Consider the following 24,728-nt stretch of genomic DNA (forward strand, 5'->3'; position numbering starts at 1 on the left):
ATTTCGATCTGACGGCTCTACAAATTTGAAGTGAATTTTACACAATATTATATTTTGCATGTCGTATGTATGAAATACACAACTCTCTCACTCCTCTTTGCTTCTTATTAAAAATCATGTGTATCCCATCATCAATTTTCATTAATTTTTCAATCCTCTTAGCTTCTTATTAAAAATCATGTGTATCCCATCATCAATTTTCATTAATTTTTTAATCATTTGCATGCCATATGTATGATATACACAATACATAGAGCGTGGAATTATTTTAATGTTGATGTTGATAAATATTAATCATAGAAATATCTCTACATGCATAGATACTTAAACATTGGTTCATATATAAGTGTGATTGTGTATAAATAAATAAATGTAATTGTGAATGTGAACAACATTGATCGCATGGCCTTGAAACGAATCAATATGGAATTGAAGGACCTGCAGAAAGACCCCCCTGCGTCCTGTAGTGCTGGTATGCTTTTTTGTTCTTTTTGGGTCTCTCTTTGTTTTTTTTCTTGGCCTTCAATTATTATACAATTAAAAATTTACACAAACGTTGTACAATTCAAAATATAGTTTGATTGAAAATGTAGTTTCTGACAAAATGTATAGACCAAGGTTTTAAATTGCAATTACAATTATTGTCTAGTTGTGGTTTTGTTGGGATCAACAATTGTGGTCGCGATGGGCCCAAAAACCTTGATTTGGTGTTGAAATCATGGTCACGAACTGCACCAAGGTTTTAAAAAAGGGTCATCGGCTGTAATTTTGACAGCAAGGTCAAGGCTTTTAGGTTCCCACGACGACCGCAAATGTGACTATAGAAGTTGTATTTGCTCACAATTTAAAGTAATATCAAGGAACATTAGAAAACTCAGACTACAATGTTGGTTGGTATTGTGTTGTGATGGACTTTACATCTTTTAATTTTATTTTTATATTATCTTTTGATTGTTTGATAAACTTTTTTTTATTGTTACTTTCTTGTGTACACACACCCGTGGCTGTATGCATAGCTAGGTGTGTTTGTGTGGACCAAATTAATTTAATTTTTAAGTGCCACGGAACATTTGTTTGTTGATAGTTATCACAATAATTTATTGAAGATGTATGAACAATATAATATGTGGGTCCTTAACACTTATGCTACTAGTAAAATAGAAAATTTTGAAATTTAGAGGTTGGATGCACCCCACATTATGTAGTTAATTTTTATTTTATTTGTTTGGTAAAAAAATAAAATGATTCCTTGAGGATTGGAACCACAATGATTCTATGTTTGCTTAAAACCTATCAAAACTTTTGAGTGTATGAGTTATGGAATTTTTTATATTCAGGCCCAGTGGCTAATGATATGTTCCATTGGCAAGCTACAATTATGGGCCCTATAGATAGCCCATTTGCTGGAGGTGTGTTTCTTGTGTCAATTCACTTCCCTCCTGATTATCCTTTCAAACCACCCAAGGTAAATCAAAAGTCTTTATTCTAACTTATGCTCGTGTCTAACTATATCTACCCACACACTTTATGGGATAACTTTCTTTTGTGTTAACTATGATATTTTTGGTACCAATATCTTCATTGAATCCTTTTATTAGAATTTTGCATTGAAGTGTTGTAAATTTCACTTTAAGCCGCTATATAAGACAATGTGAATTGAACTCCTTAAAGTCACAATACATTCTCAACTTTAGTTTATTGGACAATTTGTTGTGAACTTATAATGTTATATATCTTATTTAGTGATTTACTCATATGATCATTGGTTGGTTCTTTTGTGGACTAATTTGTTTTATTTTTATTTTTCGATTGTTGGTAATGTTTTGAATCATTATCAGTTATCTCTTAACTTGAACCTAAGATTCCTATGCATACAAATGGCTTGTTGGTGAACTGAAAATATTCAAGGATTGTAGAGATAACTACTAAAAAAAAATTCTCATTTATGTGGTTGGATATATAAACAACTTTTGCAAGAACTCATTTGCTCCAACGTTAACCAACATAAGTAACTGCATTGGAGTTTGCTAATAACAATTACACCTTGTGGGAATGGTTTGTATGACATTCATTATCATTTTGTTAAGGTTTCATTTCGTACAAAGGTTTTCCACCCTAACATCAACAGTAATGGAAGTATCTGCCTTGACATCCTCAAAGAGCAATGGAGCGCTGCTCTAACAATATCTAAGGTAACGAAATAATTTATTTAATTTAATTTTCTTGTAATGGATACTTAAAATGTTAAAATTGTGTAGGTTCTTCTATCTATATGCTCTTTGCTGACAGACCCTAACCCAAATGATCCTCTGGTGCCTGAGATTGCTCAAATGTACAAGACTAACAAAGCCAAGTATCAGGCCACTGCTCGATCATGGACTGAGAAATATGCCATGGGCTAAAGTCACTAGTTAATCTGCAAAATAATTTTCTTATTATTCTTTACCATAGTAGTAAATAAATAGTGTTGAATTGATTTAAAAAAATATGATATTATACTCTGCTTTATGCAAGCCACTTTGAACTTTAATATTGGAAAAACAAGTTCGTTGTATATAAAGTTTATGGATGGATGTTCACGCCCCGGTGTTGCTTGTTATTATGGATGTGTAAATCTAACTGGCAAGTGTACCGAGTCAGGCAAGTAATAATAAAACGATAAGAACTGAGTATCGATCTCAAGAAACTTGTTTCATTTGGTGAACTCTCATTCAATCAGTAGACATTGATATAAAGCCATGTAAACAGAATCGAATTAAAGATGTATGTGTTGTAAATCTAAAAGAACTACAAATACGCTTATCAAAACGGGAGAGAAACAGATGATTAAAACGTTGGGTCCTTCTACTGAACGCTTGATGTAACTAAAATATTTTTCTCTATTTAATTTTATTTCTATGTTCTATGTTGAGGACTAAAATACCAAACACTGATTCCTCGCGTGAATGGACCTCGTTCTCGAATGTCTCGTCCAACTTAGCCTAATTGAATAGTATTACAATCACAACATATCAAAAACTAAAACCCTACACTCTATGTCTAGCAATGTAGTTATCTAGCCCTGCTCTATCCAGTTCTAAGGATTAATATATTTTCCAATGCTAAAAATACTAACTTTACACCCCAATGGGTGATCAGACTAAAAGCATGCAATAATTAAGTCCAGATAGAAGCAATGAACACATAAAACAACTTTAAATAGATAGTTAAGAATTTACATCAAGTTCCAGTAGAATTTCCCAACAGAGATACTTAGCCTTCCATCACAAGGCAACACCTTTCAGCTACAAGATGAGGGTTTAAGAAGAAAATAACATATTACACAGTAGTGGGGATGTCTCCTCCACCTCTAGGAACCTAGAAATTACTCTTAAACCTAAAATCCTCTTGAAAGCTGAGATTTTTGCCTTCCTTGCTTTGTTTTGCGCCTCTGTTATGCTCTCCCATCGTCTCAATTAGCCCTTTTCTTCCAACTTCAACCTTAAAAAAGGCTTTCTGTCCTCGAAGGCCCGCTTAGCGCCATTTTTGCGTTTATCACGAGTTAGTGAATATCCGCTGAGTGAGCTGGGCGCGCTTAGCGCAGGAAGAGAAAAATGCCTCGCTGAGCGAGCTGAAGATGCGCTGAGCACGTAGATGCTTCTCAGATTCTCCTCCACATTCTCCCAACTCGCTAAGTGAGCTGAGTGCCTCGCTTAGCGCATGACTCTCGCTAAGCGCACAGGCCTCGCTTAGCGAGACACCAGCTGCTAGTCTTCACAAATTTCATCCTTTTTACCTGAAATTGAAGTTGAAACACATTAAATTCACAATGTTGGGCATTTCTACTAAACAAAATTAAGCTAAACCTAAAAATATGTACAAACCTACAAAAAGAACCATAAATTGGGGAAAAGACAAACATTTTATAACACTTTTCTATACAAAAGTTAGTCGTAGATGACGACTGACAATGGAACTCGCCAAGTATTTTGCATTTAAATGCATGGTTTCCTTTATATTTATTTTAAATGAATATCTTTGTCAATATTATACTCACATTATTTTATAAAGCAAATTACAGTGACACTTGAAGTTTTGTCACATTGTACAAAATATCCCTGCTTGTTTTATCACTACATAAAATATTACGCGAACACTTCTTTATATGTTATTATGTACACACTCCTTAAAGTTTAAAAAACATTACACCCAACATTCTTGTAAGGGATGTCATTATAAGATAAGCAAAAGTAAAGATATTTTGTATAATTTTACAAAATTTCAGGAAGTGTACTTATGAGAAGTTACACCCAATATTACACCCAATTTGACAAAATTTAACAATAACATTACACCCAATATTATGCTAACTTTTGATCTATAAAAGCACCACTAGTTGATAACTGTCGCAACCTACCCTACGACAGGGGTGCGAAGGCAAAGAAAAAAGGGCATCTTCCAAAAAGAAAACGCGTGGGAGTCGCTACCAACGTTTATTTGAGGAAAATGTTAGAAAAAACCAAAAAGAGGTCTCTAAATTTTGAAAATGAGGGTTCGGGAGTTGTTTACGCATAGGGAAGGTATTAACACCCCACGCGCCCGTCACAAGGGACGACTGCCTTTAATCAAGTGTGCAACGTGACTTCAAAATTATTTACTTTTCCCTTTTTATATTTCTTTATTTTTTTGGGGTCGACAAGGGGGTGCCCTTGCTCCTACATATCCTCAGGTGTGATGAGGAATTCAGACTTACGTAGTTCTTTAAGTTTGAATATTTATGTGTTAAATTGATTTTTATGTTTTTTAGATTTATTTTGATTGCGAACAAAGAGTCGTTAAGGTGTTGGACCTTGAAACGATCTCAAGTGGTATTTGATGAAAATAAGTTAGGTTATGAGTTGATTTTGTTTTAGTTTTGTCTATTAGCTTTCAATAATCTTAAGATAGTTTTGTGGCACTAGTGATCGGTTAAGATTAAACTTTACAAATAAAACGAGATCACCAATGGTAAATGGAGAAGATGAATATGCACATAATATCAGAGGAGACCCCTAAGGGTACATAGATTACGTTCAACTCTTAAAAACAAAGCTAACCGATTGTTGCATGAGGAACACTGAACAAGAAAAACGATGTAGGGAATGGTTGCGGTCATGATTCGGTAGCGCCTCGGCTTTGTTTCCTCTTCTTTCTTCTTCTTCTTTCTCTCTTTCTTCTTCTTCTCTCTCAATTCTCTCAAGTGTTAACCCTTGGAACCCCTTAAACCCCCCTAGCATGTCTATTTATAGGAAAAAAGCCACTTTGGGGCGGTTAAAGCTCGCCCAGGCAAGCTGAAGCTTAGCCCTGAAGGAAGAAGCTCGCCCAGGCGAGCTGCTTGCTTAGCCATAAAGCTATTTCATGGCCCAGGCCAGCCAGATGTTGGCCTGGGCGAGCTAGGGTCTAGGAAAATAAAAAGAAGGACCTTTTTGCCTCCCTTCCTTGGTATCTTTTGTTTTCTTGATCAAAAACACTAAGTGATTCCTTGCTTTGCACTATAACGGGTGCCCAATATCATAGTTCGACTAGAAAGAATCAAAATATCAGCGAACGATAGTCCTTGGACAAAATTAGGGTCTAACAGTTGCCCGTCTTTACTTATCTTTTATTGAAAATGAAAAGGTAAGTAAAGATTAGGACACTAATTTCATCTGAGCGATCTTGCTATTCGAAATCGGACGCCAGAGGAAACAAAGGAAGTGGAACCAAAAAAATGCAAAAAGACATTGATGTATCGAAAGCATCAAGCAAAAGACAACGTAGTCTCATAAAACATAAGACTGGAGACATTGAAGTCTTGGTAAAAGGCTGAGAACATTGACGTCTTGCAAATAAAAGTAAAAGACAGAAGACATTGGAGTCTTTGAAATGTAAAAGACGGAAGACATTGAAGTCTTGTAAATGTAAAGACTGAAGATATTGAAGTCTTTGAAATGTAAAAGATAGAAGATATTGAAGTCTTTTAAATGTAAAAGACTAAAGACATTAAAGTCTTGTAAATGTAAAAGACTAAAGACATTAAAGTCTTTGAAATGTAAAAGACAGAAGACATTGAAGTCTTTGAAATGTAAAAGACAAAAGACATTGAAGTCTTGTAAATGTAAAAGACTAAAGACATTGAAGTCTTTGAAATGTAAAAGACAGAAGACATTAAAGTCTTATAAATGTAAAAGATTGAAGACATTGAAGTCTTTGAAATGTAAAAGACAGAAGACATTGAAGTCTTTGAAATGTAAAAGACAGAAGACATTGAAGTCTTTGAAATGTAAATGACTGAAGACATTGTAGTCTTTGAAAGTGTAAATGAATGAAGATATTGTAGTCTTTGAAATGTAAATGACTGAAGACATTATAGTCTTTAAAATGTAAATGACTAAAGACATTGAAGTATCTGACAGCATAAATGAATGAAGATATTGTAGTCTTTGAAAAGGTAAATGACTGAAGACATTGCAGTCTTTGAAAATGTAAATGACTGAAGACATTGTATTCTTTGAAAGGATAAATGACTGAAGACAATGTAGTCTTTGAAAGCATAAATGACTGAAGACAATGCAGTCTTTGAAAGCATAAATGACTGAAAACAATGTAGTCTTTGAAAGCATAAAAGACTGAAGACATTAAAGTCTTTGAAATCATAAAGCAAAATACATTGTAGTCTTTTGAAACATAAAGCAGAAGACATTGTAGTCTCTTAAAACATAAAGCAAAGGATGTTGAGTCCTATGAAAAAAACAAAAGGCGTTGAGTCCTATGAATCATGCAATTAGATTTTGAAAATTGGTATATAATGAGAAATCTATGGACTCATAGCTTGATGTGAAACATGAGTTTTGGAATGCATGGACATGCAAACTTCACCCTAAAACGCAGTAAATGTAGGCTTTGTACGCAACAATGCAATGCAATGAAAAATTGTGCAATGTTCATGACATTCTTTCCTCTTTTTGATTTTTTTTTTTGTGTGAAAAACATAGATTGACTGCCTTTTTCTGAAATACATAATAACTCATGTAACCTTATCCTATCTTTTGCAAATCTCTTCAGGGACTCCCTCAAAGTGCGTGTTTTGATTTAACCACTTGACAATTTTTGGGTGACGACAGTGGAGCCATTTGACATCTAATCAATCAACTAAAATATTGATCGTAGGGTTTGCCCTTTTCTTTTTGTTTAAAAACTTCGATTATTCTGCACAACAAAAAATATAAGGCTTTGGGACCAATCGCATGCACCATTGAAGGATGGCAATGGATTGTTACACTTTGGTATATGACCAAGTAAAACTTTCTCGATTTAAGGTCATAGAGTGATGCCAAGGGTTTGTCGATCCCACTGAAACTTTATGACATGGGTAGATCCCGAAAGAATTTATGTAACGAAGGCTACCCTTGAATCTGAAAGGAATCCTAAGGAGTTTGCATGAGCGACTAACATCAGATGTACCCTATTATCACAATTGTCTTTGGGCATTTTCCACGAGCTCCTGGTCGAATGAGTTTTCTTCTCAACTGTGTAAGTGTAAAACCTCGAGGGTTCTCCCTTTTTTATATATTTTTTTCTCAACAATCACAAGCATGTGCGGGTTCTATTCCAGAATCTAGACTTAAAAGCAAAAGTATCATTCCTTGATCCACATGGGCTTTATTGGGCTTGTAACGTGGTTGAGGGTAAGAGGGGTATGATGAAAGGATTTGAGAGGCTCAAAGAATGTTTAAGGGTTATATTGAGTAAGAACCCTGAGAGTCTTGCTTGTACTTTTATTCATTTCAACCTTTTGGGTTGGGCTCTACCCTATTCGCTTTATACATTAATCTTTTATTGCACTTTTGTGCCTTTCTTGTAAAATTTAGAGATCTTTTGTCTCTCTTTTTTCTTCACTCACCTTTGGCGGATCTTATTTTCTTTTTTCATTGTTGCCCAACTTCATGCATGTATTGTTTGCATTGCTCTTCTTACTGGTTCAGCGGTGGTTCCTACTTGGGGTTTCTACTTTGTTTTTGTTGTTTTTTTGTGTGTTGTTTTTAGCAAACAAATATGCTTTGGCTCGGAGGGGGTAATAAGGGATAAATTAGTGTTTGGGATGTTGAAACACGGCCATGTGCCATTTCAAATCTTGACTAGATACTTTTATAGTTTAGATTTTGGGACCCAACCTCTGACAAACACGCTCCTTATTCTTTCTTATTTTTATTTTTTACTACCCTAATTTTTGCCTAGGCTGCCCTTTCGGGTTTTCAACCTACCGGGTAAGAACTTTTGATCTACCCCTAGGTTCGCTTGAGGCTCATGCATGGTGCCTCTCATTGCCCCAGTGTAGGGCTCCGAGGTATCCATTGTTGTCTTTTGTCATGACCTTGTAGCAAGGAAAAATTAAAGAAACTATCCAGGTTCTCGAATATGAATTTTCAAGGACGAGAAATATTTGAAGGATTTTCAATTGATAGATTAAGTCGAATGTCTCTTGTTCTTGACAACTCACTTTTCTCTCAAAAAAACAACTTTTAAGAATGATAAAATGAGGTCACATGAATGTATGTACTTCTTATTTTTTTTATTTTAAACACAATCAATCAAACGTTTTTTTTTTCTTCTTTTCTTTTTTTTGAACTTTACTCTTCGTTTATGGCACCCCTACCAAACATGTAGAACGAGCAATTTCTGCTTGAACAGACTTGGAGATCAACTCAAGAGTGCAAGTCACTTAAGCAAACAAGCCAATGACGTACATTCACATTCCAATGAATGTTAAATAAATATGCAAAGATGTAATTGTGAGAGAATGAGAGACAAGGACATCCAATTTATCCATATTATTATCATTATGACCGTTGTTTACAGTAATGGCATAAACTTGAAAATCCTAATGAGTCGTTGGAGAAAACTAACAACAACCTTCAAACTGCCCCAAGTATCATGCATAGTATCACTCGACAATGTTAGAATTCACAAGCAATTGTCCTCCTCAAAATTTAGCTAGCATGCATCAATTAGACTTTGCACCTTATGTTTCAGGATCATACAATGTTCAATGGAATGCCCCGACACTCCTCCATGATAAGCACATGTTGCATTCGAGTTGTATCATTGGGAATTGAGGAATCTTTGCTGTGATTATGGCTACATTGCATTATTGAGGAGATATGGGAGTAAGTTAGCATATGACACTGGAATTGGGGTGAATTCTACATGATTCTTTTCTAGAAAATTCCTCCCTTGGTTCGTGTTTTGGTTCGTATTAAGGGTGGTGTTTGGCCTCGGATGTGCGGCAGGTCGGTTTTATGGATGATTGGGTGTTCTTGGCTGGTAGGGAGGTGGGTAATAAGAAGGACTGATATTGGCTGAGTATTGATATTGTTGAGCTAATGGGAAATTTGGCCATGTAGGAACAACAATCACAACATGGGTTTCTCCCTCCTTCTTATTATCTTCATCTGTCCCAAGCCTCCTATTTCCAGAACTCGTCGAAGCAACATAATCAAATTTTCCTCTCTTTAGACCTACCTCAATCCTCTCGCCTGCAAACACTAGGTCTATAAAACTCGAAGGCATGTATCCCACCATCTTCTCATAGTAAAACATAGGTAATGTGTCTACTATCATTGTTAACATTTCCCTCTCCATCATTGGGGGTGCTACTTGAGCTGTCAGATCCCTCCACCTTTGGGCGTATTCTTTGAAAGATTCATACTCCTTTTTACACATGTTATGCAGTTGCATTCTATCCAGAGCCATATCAGAATTGTACTGATACTGCCTAATGAAGGCAACCATTAGGTCCTTCCAGGAATGGACCCGGGAAGATTCCAGATTGGTGTACCAGGTGACGGATACCCCAGTAAGACTTTCTTGGAAGAAATGCATCAAGAGTTTTTCATCCTTTGTGTATGCCCCCATTTTCCTGCAGTACATCTTCAAGTGATTCTTGGGGCAAGTAGTCCCTTTGTACTTAACGAAATCTAGCACCTTGAACTTCGGAGGTATGACGACGTCGGGCATTAGGCACAGCTCTGTCATGTCAGCAAAAGCATAATCTCTGCCTCCTTCAATAGCCCTTGGCCTTTCTTCTATATGATCAAATTTTTCCCTTTCCACCATAGCAGGAGGTACTCTTCCCACCGCAAAATGTAAGGGTTGTGGTTGTGGGCGATACTGAAGGGCCCAAAAGTGTTTGGCAGGGGTATGCCAAAAAATGTATGTCCCTTAGTGGCATATCTGAGGTGAGGCTCAAAGTCAGATAAAGTGTAGTCTCGGGGTACTTCATGTGTCTCCCCATGGGTAGAGGGACCTGTGCATGACTAAATTGGGGTTGTTGGCTCTCAATTGGTATGTGAGCGAAGTTGTTGACATTCTCATCGGGAGTGTGTGCAACATTGGGCGGTGTATAGTTGGGAGGCAATCCATATGGTGGGAAGGAATGCTTGTTTTGAACTTGCACAAAATGGGGGCCGCCCGTACTTCCCAACGCTTCACCTCCCTGACCTACCATATCCGAAGCTGGACGATTTACTTGATTGAAGCCAGGTGGGTGAGTCGGGTCCACTTTTGTGGCGGTACTTGCGACAACAACAGTAGTTGTATTGACCTCCATCATCCTTCTTATACTCATCATGGCCTCCATCATTGTGGTCACCTGTTCTTTCATGGCATCAATGTTGGCCTTCATCTGCTCTTGCACCTCCTCTATTTCACTCATTACTCTAGCTTTGGCATGTGTTCGGTAAGGGCACCGTAAAGTGTGTAGGGAAGAAGAAGACAAACACAAGATTTATACTGGTTCGACAACAACCCGTGCCTACATCCAGTCCCCAAGCAACCAACGGTTCTTCAGATTTCTTTCAACCTTGTAAAATCCTTTACAAGCCAAAGATCCACAAGGGTTGTACCCTCCCTTGTTCTCTTTGAACAACCAAGTGGATGTACCCTCCACTTGAATTGATCCACAAGAGATGTACCCTCTCTTGTTCTCAGTATAACAACCCAAGTAGATGTACCCTCTACTTGTGCTACAAAGGATGTACCCCCAATGTGTTAGGACAAAGAATTCTCAGGTAGTTAGTCCTTTGAATCTTTGTAAGGGGAAACAAAAGATATCTTAGGCGGTTAGTCCTTTGAAATCTTTTGTTTAAGGGGAAGGGAAGAATCAAAAGAATTCTCAGGCGATTAGGACTTTGAATTCTCTTGGAAGAGGGAGAAGGGAGATACAAAAGAACTCAGGTGGTTAGTCCTTCAATTCTTTTGGCAAGAGGAAGAAGGAATGAAGAAAAAAGAATAACACAAGTTTTTGGCCAATGAACTTTTCTTGAAAGAGAAAGTATTGAACAAAAACTTTTAGAAAGACGAAGAGAAATGAATCAGAAAGTTCTGTAAAAACGTTATTGAAATTCATGCCATGGTCACATATTTATAATCATTTGATAACTTAAGTTAAAGTTTGTGACTCTTTGGCAATTTCTTTAAAACTAGTCACCTTTTAAAAATTGTGACTCTTTTGAAAACTAGTTACTCAAAAAGTTGTGACTTTTGAAAAAATCTTGAGAAACAAGTCACTTTATGAATTGTGACTTTTGGAAATTTATTTTTTGAAATCAGTCACTGGTAATTCATTACCATTATAGTGTAATCGATTACACATCAAAAGATGTGACTCTTCATGTTTAAATATGAAAATCAAAATGTTTAGAAACACTGGTAATCGATTACAAGTATTGTGTAATCGATTACACAAGTTTAAAATGATTTGAAAATGTTTTATCACTAGTTGTGATTCTTGAAATTTGAAATCTAACGTTTTAAAACATTGATAATCGATTACATGATTATGGTAATCGATTAAAGCTTTGTAAATTAGTTTTGAAAACAATGTTGGCTACTAATAATCGATTACTACCTTCTGGTAATCGATTACCAGAAAGTAAAACTCTTTGATAAAAGATTTTGTCAAAAATTCTTGTGCTACTCAATGTTTTGAAAAACTTTTTTAATACTTATCTTGATAGAGTCTTCTCTTGATTCTTGAATCTTGAGTCTTGAATCTTGATCTTGATTATTCTTGAATCTTGATTCTTGAAACTTGATTATTCTTGAATCTTGATTCTTTGAAACTTGATTCTTGAAGCTTTTTTACTCCTGATTCTTTGGAACTTGCTTAACTCCTAATTCTTTGGCATCATCAAAATAATCTTGGAAGACATTGCTTCCATAGGGGGTGCTACTTGAGCTGCCAGTTCCCTCCACCTTTGGGCGTATTCTTTGAAAGATTCATGCTCCTTTTTACACATGTTATGCAACTGCATTCTATCTAGAGCCATATCAAAATTGTACTGATACTGCCTAATGAAGGCAACCATTAGGTCCTTCCAGGAATGGACCCGGGAAGATTCTAGATTGGTGTACCAGGTGATGGCTGCCCCAATAAGACTTTCTTGGATGAAATGCATCAAGAGTTTTTCATCCTTCATGTATGCCCCCATTTTCCTGCGGTACATCTTCAAGTGATTCTTGGGGCAAGTAGTCCCCTTGTACTTGACGAAATCTGGCACCTTGAACTTCGGAGGTACGACGATGTTGGGCATTAGGCACAGCTATGTCATGTCAGCAAAAGCATAATCTCCACCTCCTTAAATAACCCTCGGCCTTTCTTCTATATGATCGAATTTTTCCCTTTCCACCATAGCAGGAGGTACTCTTCCCACTGCAAAATGTAAGGGTTGTGGTTGTGGGCGATACTGAGGCCCCCCAAAGTGTTTGGCAGGGGTACACCACAAAATGTCTATCCCTTAGTGGCATATCCGAGGTAAGGCTCGAAGTCGGATAAAGTGTGGTCTTGGGATACTTCATGTGTCTCCCCCATGGGTAGAGGGACCTGTGCATGACCAAATTGGGGTTGTTGGCTCTCAATTGGTATGGGAGCGGAGTTTTTGACATTCTCATCGGGAGTGTGTGCAACATTGGGTGGTGTATAGTTGGGAGGCAAGACATATGGTGGGAAGGAATGCTTGTTTTGAACTTGAACCAAATAGGGGCCGCATGTACTTCCCAACGCTTCACCCCCCTGACCTACCATATCCGAAGCTGGACGATTTACTTGATTGAAGCCAGGTGGGTGAGTCGGGTCCACTTTTGTGGCGGTACTTTCGACAACAATAGTAGTTGTATTGACCTCCATCATCCTTCTCATACTCATCATGGCCTCCATCATTGTGGTCATCTGTTCTTTCATGGCATCTATGTCGGCCTTCATCTGCTCTTGCACCTCCTCTACTTCACTCATTACTCTAGCTTTGGCATGTGTTCGGTAAGGGCACCGTAAAGCGTGTTCTTTCCTTTTGATTACAATGATTACAATTTTGATTTCAAGGAAAGAATGCAATGAGCAATGCACCCAATGTGAAAAGAAAAATAGGCATGAATGTATATGAATGATATATTGTTGAAGTATTTTAAATTTTACACTGGACATTCAATAGAACATGGGGTCGAATCAATTCAAATTTTCATCAAAACAACATTGATTGTTCATTACATCTTGTCAGAGTCAAGGTGCACTTGGAAAATCAACAGTCCCTAATTTTGTAAATTATTTAGCTCAATCATGTGTTAGTAGTAGCCAAAGAAGCTATGTAAACTTGATCCATCTTCTGCCCCAACTTTTGCAAGCTGGTTACTTCCATACTTGACCTTGACCTTGATTTGATGAAAAACTTTTCTCAAAAGCATATGCTTGGTTCGACCCCATGTTCGCAGGAATATAAATTTTGATCACCAATATTTCAACAACTTATCATAGAGGAGATATAATGAATGCTTAGGGCATAGTTATGCTATACATGACAAAATGTTTTTATCAAACCGAAACAAAACGCCCGAAAGACCATCCTTTACTATTTAACAATGCATTAGGTACCATGTTCACGTGATTTTCAATCATTTTTCAAGGGAAATGAGCATATAATCCCAACATGGTTTGTTTATAGCTATCATCATGGTACCCAACACATGTAACTAAGAATGTGGTGTGAACTTTCACGCTTCATCGTGACTTTCCTTTTTGTTCTTTTTTTGTTTTTGTTTTTGTTTTTTTTTGTTTTTGCGAGGAAAATGGAAGGCATGAGCAACTATGTGTTAGGATCATGCAATGCGTGAACATAACATGCGAATGATGAAAATATAATGTATGCAATTGGAAGAACAAAAGCATGCTAAATGAAGATGTATGATAATGCAATGGCTTATGCAAATGCAATGCATGAATATGATAAATGATATATGTGGAAGCAAAGCTTCATGATGAATCAACAATGATTCAAAGGTGTTTTGATGATAACAATGATGACAACAAAAGATGATGACAAAAGTGATGAACAAAAAGCTCAAGTGAATCAAAGAACATCCATTTCAAGAGAATCAAGAACAAGTCAAGATTTCAAGAATCAAGAAGCATTCAAGACTCAAGAAGAAATCCTACAAACAAGAATCAAGATTCAAGATTCAAGATCTCAAGAATCAAGAATCAAGACTCAAGATCTCAAGAATCAAGATCAAGATTCAAGACTCAAGATTCAAGAATGAAGAAAATACTCAATCAAGATAAGTATTAAAAAGTTTTTTCAAAACTTTGAATAGCACATGAATTTTTGACAAAACCTTTACCAAAGAGTTTTTACTCTCTGGTAATCGATTACCATATTGTTGTAATCGATTACCAGTAGCAAAATAAGTTTGAAAAAGTTTTCAAACTGAATTTACAACGTTCCAAATATTTTCAAAAGGCTGTAATCGATTACAATGTTTTGGTAATCGATTACCAGTGCCCTTGAACGTTGAAATTCAAATTTAAATGTGAAGAGTCACATCCTTTCACTCAAAAGCTTTGTGTAATCGATTACACTTATTTGGTAATCGATTACCAGTGACTGTTTCTGAAAAATTTAAAGATGTAACTCTTCAAAAAGGTTTTGACTTTTTCAAATGACTTTTAAGTCTTTTGAAAAGTTATAACTCTTCTGAATGACCTTCTTGACCAGACATGAAGAGTCTATAAAAGCAAGGCTTTGTTTTGCATTTTGATTCAATCATTCCAATCTTGAACACTTTTCCAATTCATTCAAACAATATTTTACAAGCCTTGAATCTCTTTGAACTTCTTCTTCTTCTTCTTTGTACCAAAAAGCTTTCTGAAGTTTTCTGGTTTTCCAAAACTTGAAAACTTGTGCTATTAATATTTTCATTCTCTTCACCCTTTGCCAAAAAGAATTCGCCAAGGACTAACCGCCTGAATTCTTTTTGTGTCTCTCTTCTCTCTTTTCCAAAAGAACAAGGGACTAACCGCCTGAATTCTTTTGTGTCTCCCTTCTCCCTTGTCAAAGAATTCAAAACGACACAGTCTGAGAATTCTTTTGATTCTTCCCATTTCCTAATACAAAAGCGTTCAAAGGTTTAACCGCCTGAGAATTCTTTTGTATCCCCATTCACAAAGTATCAAAGGTATAACAGCCTGAGATCTTTGTCTTAACACATTGGAGGGTACATCCTTTGTGTCACAAGTAGAGGGTACATCTACTTGGGTTTGACTGAGAACAAGAGAGGGTACATCTCTTGTGGATCAGTTCTAGTGGAGGGTACATCCACTAGGTTCAAAGAGAACAAGGGAGAGTACATCCCTTGTGGATCTTTGCTTGTAAAAGGTTTTTTAAAAGGTTGAAAGAAATCTCAAGGACTGCAGGTCACTTGGGGACTGGAGGTAGGCACGGGTTGTTGCCGAACCAGTATAAAAACTCTTGTGTGTTTGTTTCCTTCTTCCCTACTCTTTTACTTTTCGCTGTGCATTTAATTTCCGCTTTTACTTTCTGTTAAGTTTCTCTTCTACTCCATTTTTTCTTAACAACATAAGTAAAAGCCTTAAAAGAGTAATTTTTTAATTGGTAAAGTTTTAGGAATAATTAATTCAACCCACCCCCCTTCTTAATTATTCTGAGGCCACTCGATCCAACAAGTGGTAGCAGAGTAGGTTTCTTGTAGAAAGTCTAACAACTTCAAGATTAATGGCCTCTTTAGAGTATTTGTCTTTCAAAAGTATTTTCAGAAACAGGTTATTCCAAGATCATGATGAAGACCAAGTCAATTTGTGTCTCATGACAAAATCTGATGAGAATAACAAAGAAGATTCTGTAAGGAAGAAATGGTACATAGACAGTGGATGTTCCAAGCACATGACTGGTGATGTATCCAAATTCACAACTATTTCTCCCAAGAAATGTGGACATGTTATATACGACGACAACAATATTAGTAAAATCTCAAAAGAGGTAACATCTAAGCCATCTCTATGAATTAAGGTATGAGTAGTATTTTCAGTTAATTCATTTTTGTGGCTAATAGAAAATAATTGTTAAAATTGTTTGATTGTGTTTACAATGTTTAATTAACTATATTTAGTTTTAATTTTGAATATATATGATTAATTGAATTTTGTTTAATGCTTGAATTGCTTATGTTTTGTTTGTTTTGACATGATAGGATAATTGAATTAAGTAAATAATTACCATAATATGTGTTGATAATTGTTATTTGATACTTAAATTTCAGTGTTTAATTCTCTGGTAATCGATTACCACTATGTGTAATCGATTACAATAGAATAGACTTAGTTCTATAAATTGAAGATAAGTTCAAAATTATTTGATTATGTTAAAATTTATTATGATTAATTAACTATATTTAGTTTAAATAATTTCAATATACATGATTAATTTTTTGTCTTTGGCAATTGTGTCCAAGTAGTTGGAAGTTTGAAAATTAAAATTTGGAAGTTATTGGAAGTTTCAAAATTAAAATTTGGAAGTTATTGGAAGTTGAAAGTTGAAAATGAAAGTGGAAGTTATTGGAAGTTGGAAGTTGAAAAAGGAAGTTACTGGAAGTTGAAATTTGAAATTTAAAATTTAAAATTTAAATTTTAAATTGAAATTTAAAATTTTTTATATTTGAATTTTTTTAAAAAAGTATTGTGCACAGTTAGTTGATTATTAATTAAATTTAATTAATTTGAAATGTTTGATGATTGATTGTGCTTAAAAGTTATGTTTATTATTTTGATAATATATATTTTTAAAAGGGGCATCATCTATCGCCATCTATCGCAACCTACCCTTCAACGGGCGTGTGAAGGCGAAGAAAAAGGGGCGTCTTTCAAAAAGAAAACGTATGGGAGTCGCCACCAACGTTTATTTGAGGAAAAAGTTAGCGAAAACCAAAAAGAGATCTGTGAATTTTGAAAATGAGGGTTCAAGAGTTATTTACGCATAGGGAAGGTATTAGCACCCAATGTGCCCGTTACAAGGGACGATAACCTTTAATCAAGTGTGCAACGTGACTTCAAAATTATTTACTTTTCCCTTTTTATATTTCTTTATGTGTGTGTTTGACTTCAAAAAGCAATGAGAGAGATATTGCAAGAGAACTTCATTGCCAAATGCTCGCTCAAAAGAAACTCTTGGGCAAACACTTGCAAATCCATTAAGATTTCATCCATGGACTTCAATTGTAATATCCTTCTCTTCAAGAGAGAGTTTCTCTTCTTTCTTCTTATACAAAGAGATTGCTTTAGGGACCGAGGGTCTCTTAAGTTGTAAGGAATTTTGAACACAAGGGAAGGGTTGTCCCTATGTGGTTTAGACTTTGTAAAAGGAGTTTTACAAAGATAGTGGAAAATCTCAAGTGGGTTGCTTGAGTACTGGACGTAGGCACGGGAAGTGGCCGAACCAGTATAAATTGAGTTTGCGTTTCTCTCTTCCCTTATCTCATTTATTTTGTTGCAATCAATTTTGTCTTGCATGTTTAAAGAACATTATTAAATTGATTGTTGTTTCTTCTGCATTTTGAGCCTTCCTCATTTAGAAGGGGGTTAAAAGTTTGTTAGTGGGAAATTAATTCACCCCTTCTTAAGATAACTGAGGCCACATTTGTCCAACATCAATTGCATCAGTACCCTTGTCCATAAGATCAGTCTTTGTGAAAACTCCTAATATTCTTTCCCCTGAAAATTAAAACAAGTTTCATAAAAAAGCTTACCTAAGTTGCATAGTACCCTAAAAATAAAAATAAAAAAGTTTCATAAATAAGCCAACTTTAGTCACACAGTAATCTCATCATCGAGTTAGTTGCTTGTAAAAATATTGAGTTATCTACTTATGTAGAGGTCACATAACATTGAGTAATTGACAAATTAAGAAGCACAAAAGTGAGAACCAAAAATTTGAAAATTCTTATGCTCAAAGGAGTCAACTGTAGAAACCACTACTAGAATAAAGGTTTTCAACGTCAATTCCAGGACCCATTTGATGACGGTTCTAAAATTGTCTTTGAAGTCATCATCGTGAAAAATGTTAACTTTACACTACAGTTATCCAACCGTCTTAGTTTGGAAGATTTCTAAGACGATTTTCAATCAAAATCATCTTAGAATGTCATTTTTAAAAATAAAAAAAAAATGCAAACACATACTATAATCACCAAGTTTCGTGCAATTGTGTCAATTTCAGTAATTAAACAAATTGATAATCAGTATGATTCAACAGTACTTATGATCAATGTAATATCCATCACCGAACTACTTGCCATATAGTAGAGAGAATAGATAATGTGAGACATCTTTTACCTCGACAAACATATAAATAAATAAAACATATAAAAATACAGATAAAAAAATTCACGTGGATAAAAGGTTTACATTTACTTCACTATTACCAACTAAAACTTATTAAAAGCATATTCGGCTTAGAACAAGGCCATCAAAGTTTACAAAGGAAATTTTGTTAAATCAGTGAGGTAAAATAAAATAAAATAACATCATGCAATTAAATTAAAAACTCATCCCCGATGTCACATCCTATCAGAACATTGTGTCACAGTGTCCTCTAGCATGAGGTTCTTTAAAGTCATCCACCTAGTTATCTACTCCCACAAATACAAGGTTTGAGATTATCACAAGATCCAAACATAAATAGCACATAGGGAGTGAGTTATCACATTTCTAAAAAAATACAGATCACCAAAGACATAATCAATATAAATTATAAAAGTATTTATAGCATAGCTCAACTTAATACAATCCATGTCACCACTTTATCATTTAAAATTCATTTTTCAATCACCAATCACATTACACATGAATCACACACTCAGATCAAGATGTAATAACACTCATTAATTTCATAATAAACAATTAGCAGGTGTTATGCAACAATTATACTAAGACTCAAGCCTATATGTAATGTGGTACCATGTCAGTGAAAAACTACACTGGGGCGCTTAGGAGTACATAACAAGACACACCACACAATGAGTATGTCAAGTCACTCTCACTAAGTAAAATCATAAGGTGACCAGTCAAGGTCATTCTGTTTTGCGAGAATGCTCCAACCATATGGGATCAACATAGGCTTAAAGGAGCACTCAAACTGAGTGTCTTTACCCCCAAGGTCTAGACTCCAAAAATTCTGTTAGGGCTTCACCTTCCTGATTCAGGTCCAACTCCTAAAACAATTTTTGCACGCAGACACTACTCATGAATTATACAATACCCATGACTTCACACTCGTGTTTCAAACACGTTTAACACATTGTGCTACAATTTAACACTTTAGGTTCCTAACTAGGAATCCTACACTTTCCCTTTAACACTGTGCATAAACACTTTTCTCAAGGTAAACACCAGTCAGGTTATTGTATAATTCGAAGCTCACAACACAAGTATTGTCACATCAAGTGTTAACCACACATTTATTCACAACCAATTTCATGTCCACAATTTTAACATATCACAACGTCACAATCCACCATCACATGTTTATGTGAACCTCATAAATCAATGCATGTTCAACTTTGCACTTATACTCAATCCCAATAACAATGTTGTGATCTCAAAGCATCATGTTATCTCACAATTCATCACATATTCAATTTATCACTTAGGCACAACTTTAATCATAATTTCATAATCTCAATATAATAATTTATCATGCCAATCTAGCAAATCTTGTCCAAAGTACAAACAATTTATACAAAAATGTTTCTCACAACATGGGGAGTAAAACCCCTCAAACAATTTCACATAATATCAAAATCAATGAATCAAAATCCTAGGTTAAAAACACGAAAACACCAAGAGCATTCAATTTTATCAACCAATTTGCATCAGGACATCAATTGGTTTGTCAAATGCAACAATATTGCATTTATAATCATAAAGGAAAAATTATAATTCAATAAACATCCCAAAATAAATCCCAATTTGATCCCCTAAGGATCCCTACACATGTTCATTCTAACCTCAATTGCGATAAACTCATCCCTTACCTCTAAGCAGGCTCACATGTGTAGTCCGGCAGTGATAGCGACGTCTCTAGTAGTTCCCTAACATTTCTCAAGCTTTTCCTCTGTTTGCTCTATTAGGGTTTCCAAGCGTTAGAGAGAATGGAGAGAGATTGTAGCCTCCATTTTACTATCAACGTGCGAGACTAATTTCTCTCTTCAAAAACATTATTTCTTAAATAGCAACGGTGAGAATTTGTGAAAATGGGTTCTAAAGGTGGTGTTCAAATTTCACGATGATTCAACGGTTGATGAGTCCGAAATCGTAGTTTTATTGGGACAAGTTTTGGGTATTTGCGGGAAAAGAGAAAGCTTAGTGCGAGGGACATTTCATCCACCACAGATATTATCTCAAAAATCCCAACGGCGTGTGTGTGTGAAAATAAATTCCAAACCATGCATTCGAATTCTACGAGGATCCAACAGTTTACGAATACAAGATCATTGCTTTACTGAGACAGGTTTGAGTGTATCCGGGAAAAAGAGATGGTTTTGGGATGGGAGAAGGAAAAACGAATTTTAAAGGAAGAGAAATCGTAGAGATGTATCGTCAATCTGGAAACTAACCTAATATGTCTTAATTTATAGTTAGGGTACTCTTAACATATTATTTACTCTATTTTTCTTTATTTTTATCATTTTATAAACAAGAAGTCTATTTTATTTCTTATCAAATGAATAAATAAAATATCCTTTTTATTTTCCTGCAAACCATTATTTTAATAAAGTTATTTCTCCTTATTTATTTAATTATAAAAACCTCATCATTTTCCTAAAACTCTATTTATTTTTAAATAAAAATCATTTTTAATTTATTTTACGAAAAATGGGGTGTTACATACTAGCTTATGTGCTTATATCACATATTGAACAAAATAAAAGTATAAACATGAAACAAAAATAGTTTCAGAACCGATAACTTACATGTCCCAAAGAAGTACTTACCCATACAAACACCACAACTAATACAGTTTTGCAGAACCTGGAATACATTGACAAAAAAAAACTTTCATTGAAGAATCTAAATGATGCAATATCAGTGTTCATAATGATCTGATGGATGGCTTGACAAACAATGTGTGAATAATAAATTACCTAGGTGTAGATTACGAGAGAGGTAACGCCAAACTTCATTTGGTAAAAGAAGAAGAAGAAGGAAACTCATCAATTTTTGCTAAGTAGTAAAAAAAAGGATGCTCTCGGTCAATAGCACCGACGATGCTAGCTTACCAGGAACACTTTATTCATGAAAATGACACTGAATCGAGGCAAGATGATGACGTAGAAGGCCTCTCCAAAGTGCTTGAGCTTTAAGCCAACATCAAGGAATTCAGTTCCACCAGAGTGCCAGAAAGGATTTCGGCATTGCAAAGCCTCACGGTGGTGATGCGGGTAATGGCGACTCCATCAATGATAGGCCATCGCAAAGCAGGGCCTGGTCCTCGACATGCACGCCATGCTGGTCCTCGATGCTTTGGCTCTGAGGCCAAGACAAAACGCGACGAGGTGAGAGGAACATGAACGGAAAATCAACCACCCTGGCAACCACGACAACCTTATAAAAGTTGAGGCGAACCTCAATTCTGGCATCTGGCCTTAGCGACATGGTTTGGTTGGAAAGGAAGGAAAATTTTCAATTTGAAAAAACCCTAGGAGGAGCAAGCTCATAAGGTCGTGATGCTTGGGCTTTTTAAATAATTTATATTGTGAATATAACGATGGTTATCCAAACCCATATTTATTTGTTTGGTAAAAATAATTAAATGATTCCATGAGAATAGGAACCCCAATGATACGTTTGCTTAAAACTTGTCAAAACTTTTAGATTGTTTTATGTTCAGTCAGTGTATGAATAATTGAATTTTTTATGTTTAGGCCCAGTGGCAAATGACATGTTCCATTACAATTATAGGCCCTACAGATAACCCATTTGCTGGACATGTGTTTCTTGTGTCAATTCACTTCCCTCCTGATTATCCTTTCAAACCACCCAAGGTAAATCAAAAGTCTTACTTTATTCAAACTTATGCACGTGTCTAACTATATCTACACACACAGACTTTATGGGATAACTTTCTTTTTTGTTAACTATGATATTTTTGGTACCAATATCTTCATGGAATTATTTTATTAGAATTTTGCATTGAAGTGTTGTAAATTTAACTTTAATTCACTGCATAAGGCAATGTGAATAGAAAATTTAGTAAATCCAAGCCTATGTTTGGTAAAGGACTGATGGGTGTATTGAAATTAATGAGGAACTCCTTAAAGTCACAATACATTCTCAACTTTAGTTGATTAGAAAATTTGTTGTGAATTTATGATGTTATATATTTGATTTCGTGATTTACTTATTTGATCACTGGTTGGTTCTTTTGTGAACTCTTTTGTTTTATTTTTATTTTTCTATTGTTGGTAATGTTTTGAATCATTATCAGTTATCTCTTAACTTGAACCTAAGATTCCTATGCATACAAATTGTTGGTGAATTAAAAATATTCAAGGACTGTAGAGATCATTACTGCAAAATTTTCTCATTTACGTGGTTGGATATATAAACAACTACTGCAAGAACTCATTTGCTCCAACGTTAACCAACATAAGCAAATGCATTGGAGTTTGCTCATAATAATTACACCTTGTGGGAATAGTTTATATGGAATTCTTTATCATTTTGTTAAGGTTTCATTCTGCACAAAGGTTTTCCACCCTAACATCAACAGTAATGGAAGTATCTACCTTGACATCCTCAAAGAGCAATGGAGTGTTACTCTTACAATATCCAAGGTAATCGAATAATTTATTTTATTTAATTTTCTTGTAATGGATACTTAAAATGTTAAAATTTTGTAGGTTCTTCTATCTATATGCTCTTTGCTGACAGACCCCAACCAGATGATCCTCTAGTGCCTGAGATTGCTCACATGTACAAGATTAAGAGAGCCAAGTATGAGGCCACTGCTCGGTCATGGACAGAAAAATATGTCATGGGCTAAAGTCACTAGTTAATCTGCAAGATACTTTTCTTATTATTCTTTACCCTAGTAGTAAATAAATAGTGTTGAATTGATTTAAACAAATATGATATTGTACTGTACTTTGTTTGCTTTATGCTAGCCACTTTGAACTTTAATATTGGAAAAGAAAGTTCATACTATATAAAGTTTATGAATGGAAGTCAACAAGTATTTTGCATCTAAATGCATGATTTCCTTTATATTTATTTTAAAGGAATATCTTTGTCAATCTTATATTTCACATTCTTTTATAAAGCAAATTACATTGACATTTGAACTTTTGTCACATTATACAAAATATCCCTGCTTGTTTTATCTATACACAAAATATTATGTGAGCAATCCTTTATATGTTATTATATATACACTTATTAAAGTTTAAAAAACATTACACCCAATATTCTTGTAAGGGAGGTCATTATAAGATAAAAAAGTACAAATATTTTGTGTAATTTGACAAAATTTCAGGAAGTGTAAGCATAATTTACTCTTTTTTACCTATATTCGGGTTCTTAATTGTTGGGGAAAATCTGGGAAGTTAAGCACATATATGTTTTGCTTTTGGGTCAAGTATTTGAAGCTCTTTTGACCATTGTTGTTTGCAATCTTTGATTTGAGTGGTAGGAGTATTATAAGAAGTACTTAGGACGTCGGCATGTTAGACCAAAAAGGACACTAGATTTTGGCATGTTTTATTAGGCAATGATAGAATAAACTAATATAATGCACTAAAGATTTGTGACTTTAGCGATGTTCGCGGGCCGATTTTGGTCAAATTCAGGACCCAACTCAATCAAATTTGAATGGTTTGATTCAGTTCGGTTTTCACAATTTTTTTTAAAATCCAATCCAACCCAACCCATTTATGAATGGTTTGGTTCGGTTCAGGCCAATGAGTTACCCAATTATATTTGATCTTTTCTCTTAGAACTACTATTTTATATCATGATTCATTCAAATATCCAATACAATCAACACAATATTATCAAACGTCTGAAAATAGTAAAACTGATTCGTTTAATACCATCAACACAATATTCTAAAATAGACTAATAGAAATTAAAAAAAAATATTTTTCAACGAGATTTACTATAATAGTCTGAATCATAACTATTTCCTGTAAACTAATTTCCTGCAATAAGCTTTGCGGTAATCAAATTCGCTACAACCAGATTTGTTGAAACAAAGAACAAAATATGATCCATTAATGTTATAAACATGACAAAAAATATATGAAAAAAGGTTAAACAAATAACAATGTACCTTAAAGTAATACATTAAGAAGTTTCAACACTAGTAGTCCCAACACTTGCAGTTCCAACACTT

At 34.9% G+C, this 24,728-nt stretch overlaps 1 protein-coding gene across 3 annotated transcripts; it reads left to right on the forward strand.

Annotated features, from left to right (window-relative positions):
* The first annotated feature begins 402 nt into the window (after positions 1-402).
* LOC114388907 (ubiquitin-conjugating enzyme E2-17 kDa-like) lies at positions 403-23,292 on the forward strand. 3 transcript variants are annotated; one of them, XM_028349448.1, is made up of 5 exons: positions 403-472; positions 1,338-1,465; positions 2,088-2,192; positions 23,068-23,172; positions 23,239-23,292. In XM_028349448.1, exons 1-5 carry the CDS (start codon positions 403-405, stop codon positions 23,290-23,292), a joined length of 462 nt encoding a protein of 153 aa, XP_028205249.1. The 3 variants fall into 3 exon arrangements, with proteins under 3 accessions (XP_028205249.1, XP_028205248.1, XP_028205250.1); XM_028349447.1 differs by lacking the exons at positions 23,068-23,172; positions 23,239-23,292 and adding an exon at positions 2,259-2,402 and having other exon boundaries at positions 403-505; XM_028349449.1 differs by lacking the exons at positions 23,068-23,172; positions 23,239-23,292 and adding an exon at positions 2,259-2,402.
* The last annotated feature ends 1,436 nt before the right edge of the window (positions 23,293-24,728 follow it).

This window comes from Glycine soja, chromosome 16 (assembly GCF_004193775.1).
Source record: "Glycine soja cultivar W05 chromosome 16, ASM419377v2, whole genome shotgun sequence".
NCBI lineage: Eukaryota > Viridiplantae > Streptophyta > Magnoliopsida > Fabales > Fabaceae > Glycine > Glycine soja.

Bases quoted from the DNA above. Each gene is read 5' to 3' on its own strand.
- LOC114388907 (XM_028349447.1), top strand. From the start codon at position 403: ATGGCCTTGAAACGAATCAATATGGAATTGAAGGACCTGCAGAAAGAC. The intron at 1,466-2,087 runs GTAAATCAAAAG...CATTTTGTTAAG, and splicing joins ATCCTTTCAAACCACCCAAG to GTTTCATTTCGTACAAAGGT. The intron at 2,193-2,258 runs GTAACGAAATAA...AAAATTGTGTAG, and splicing joins CTGCTCTAACAATATCTAAG to GTTCTTCTATCTATATGCTC.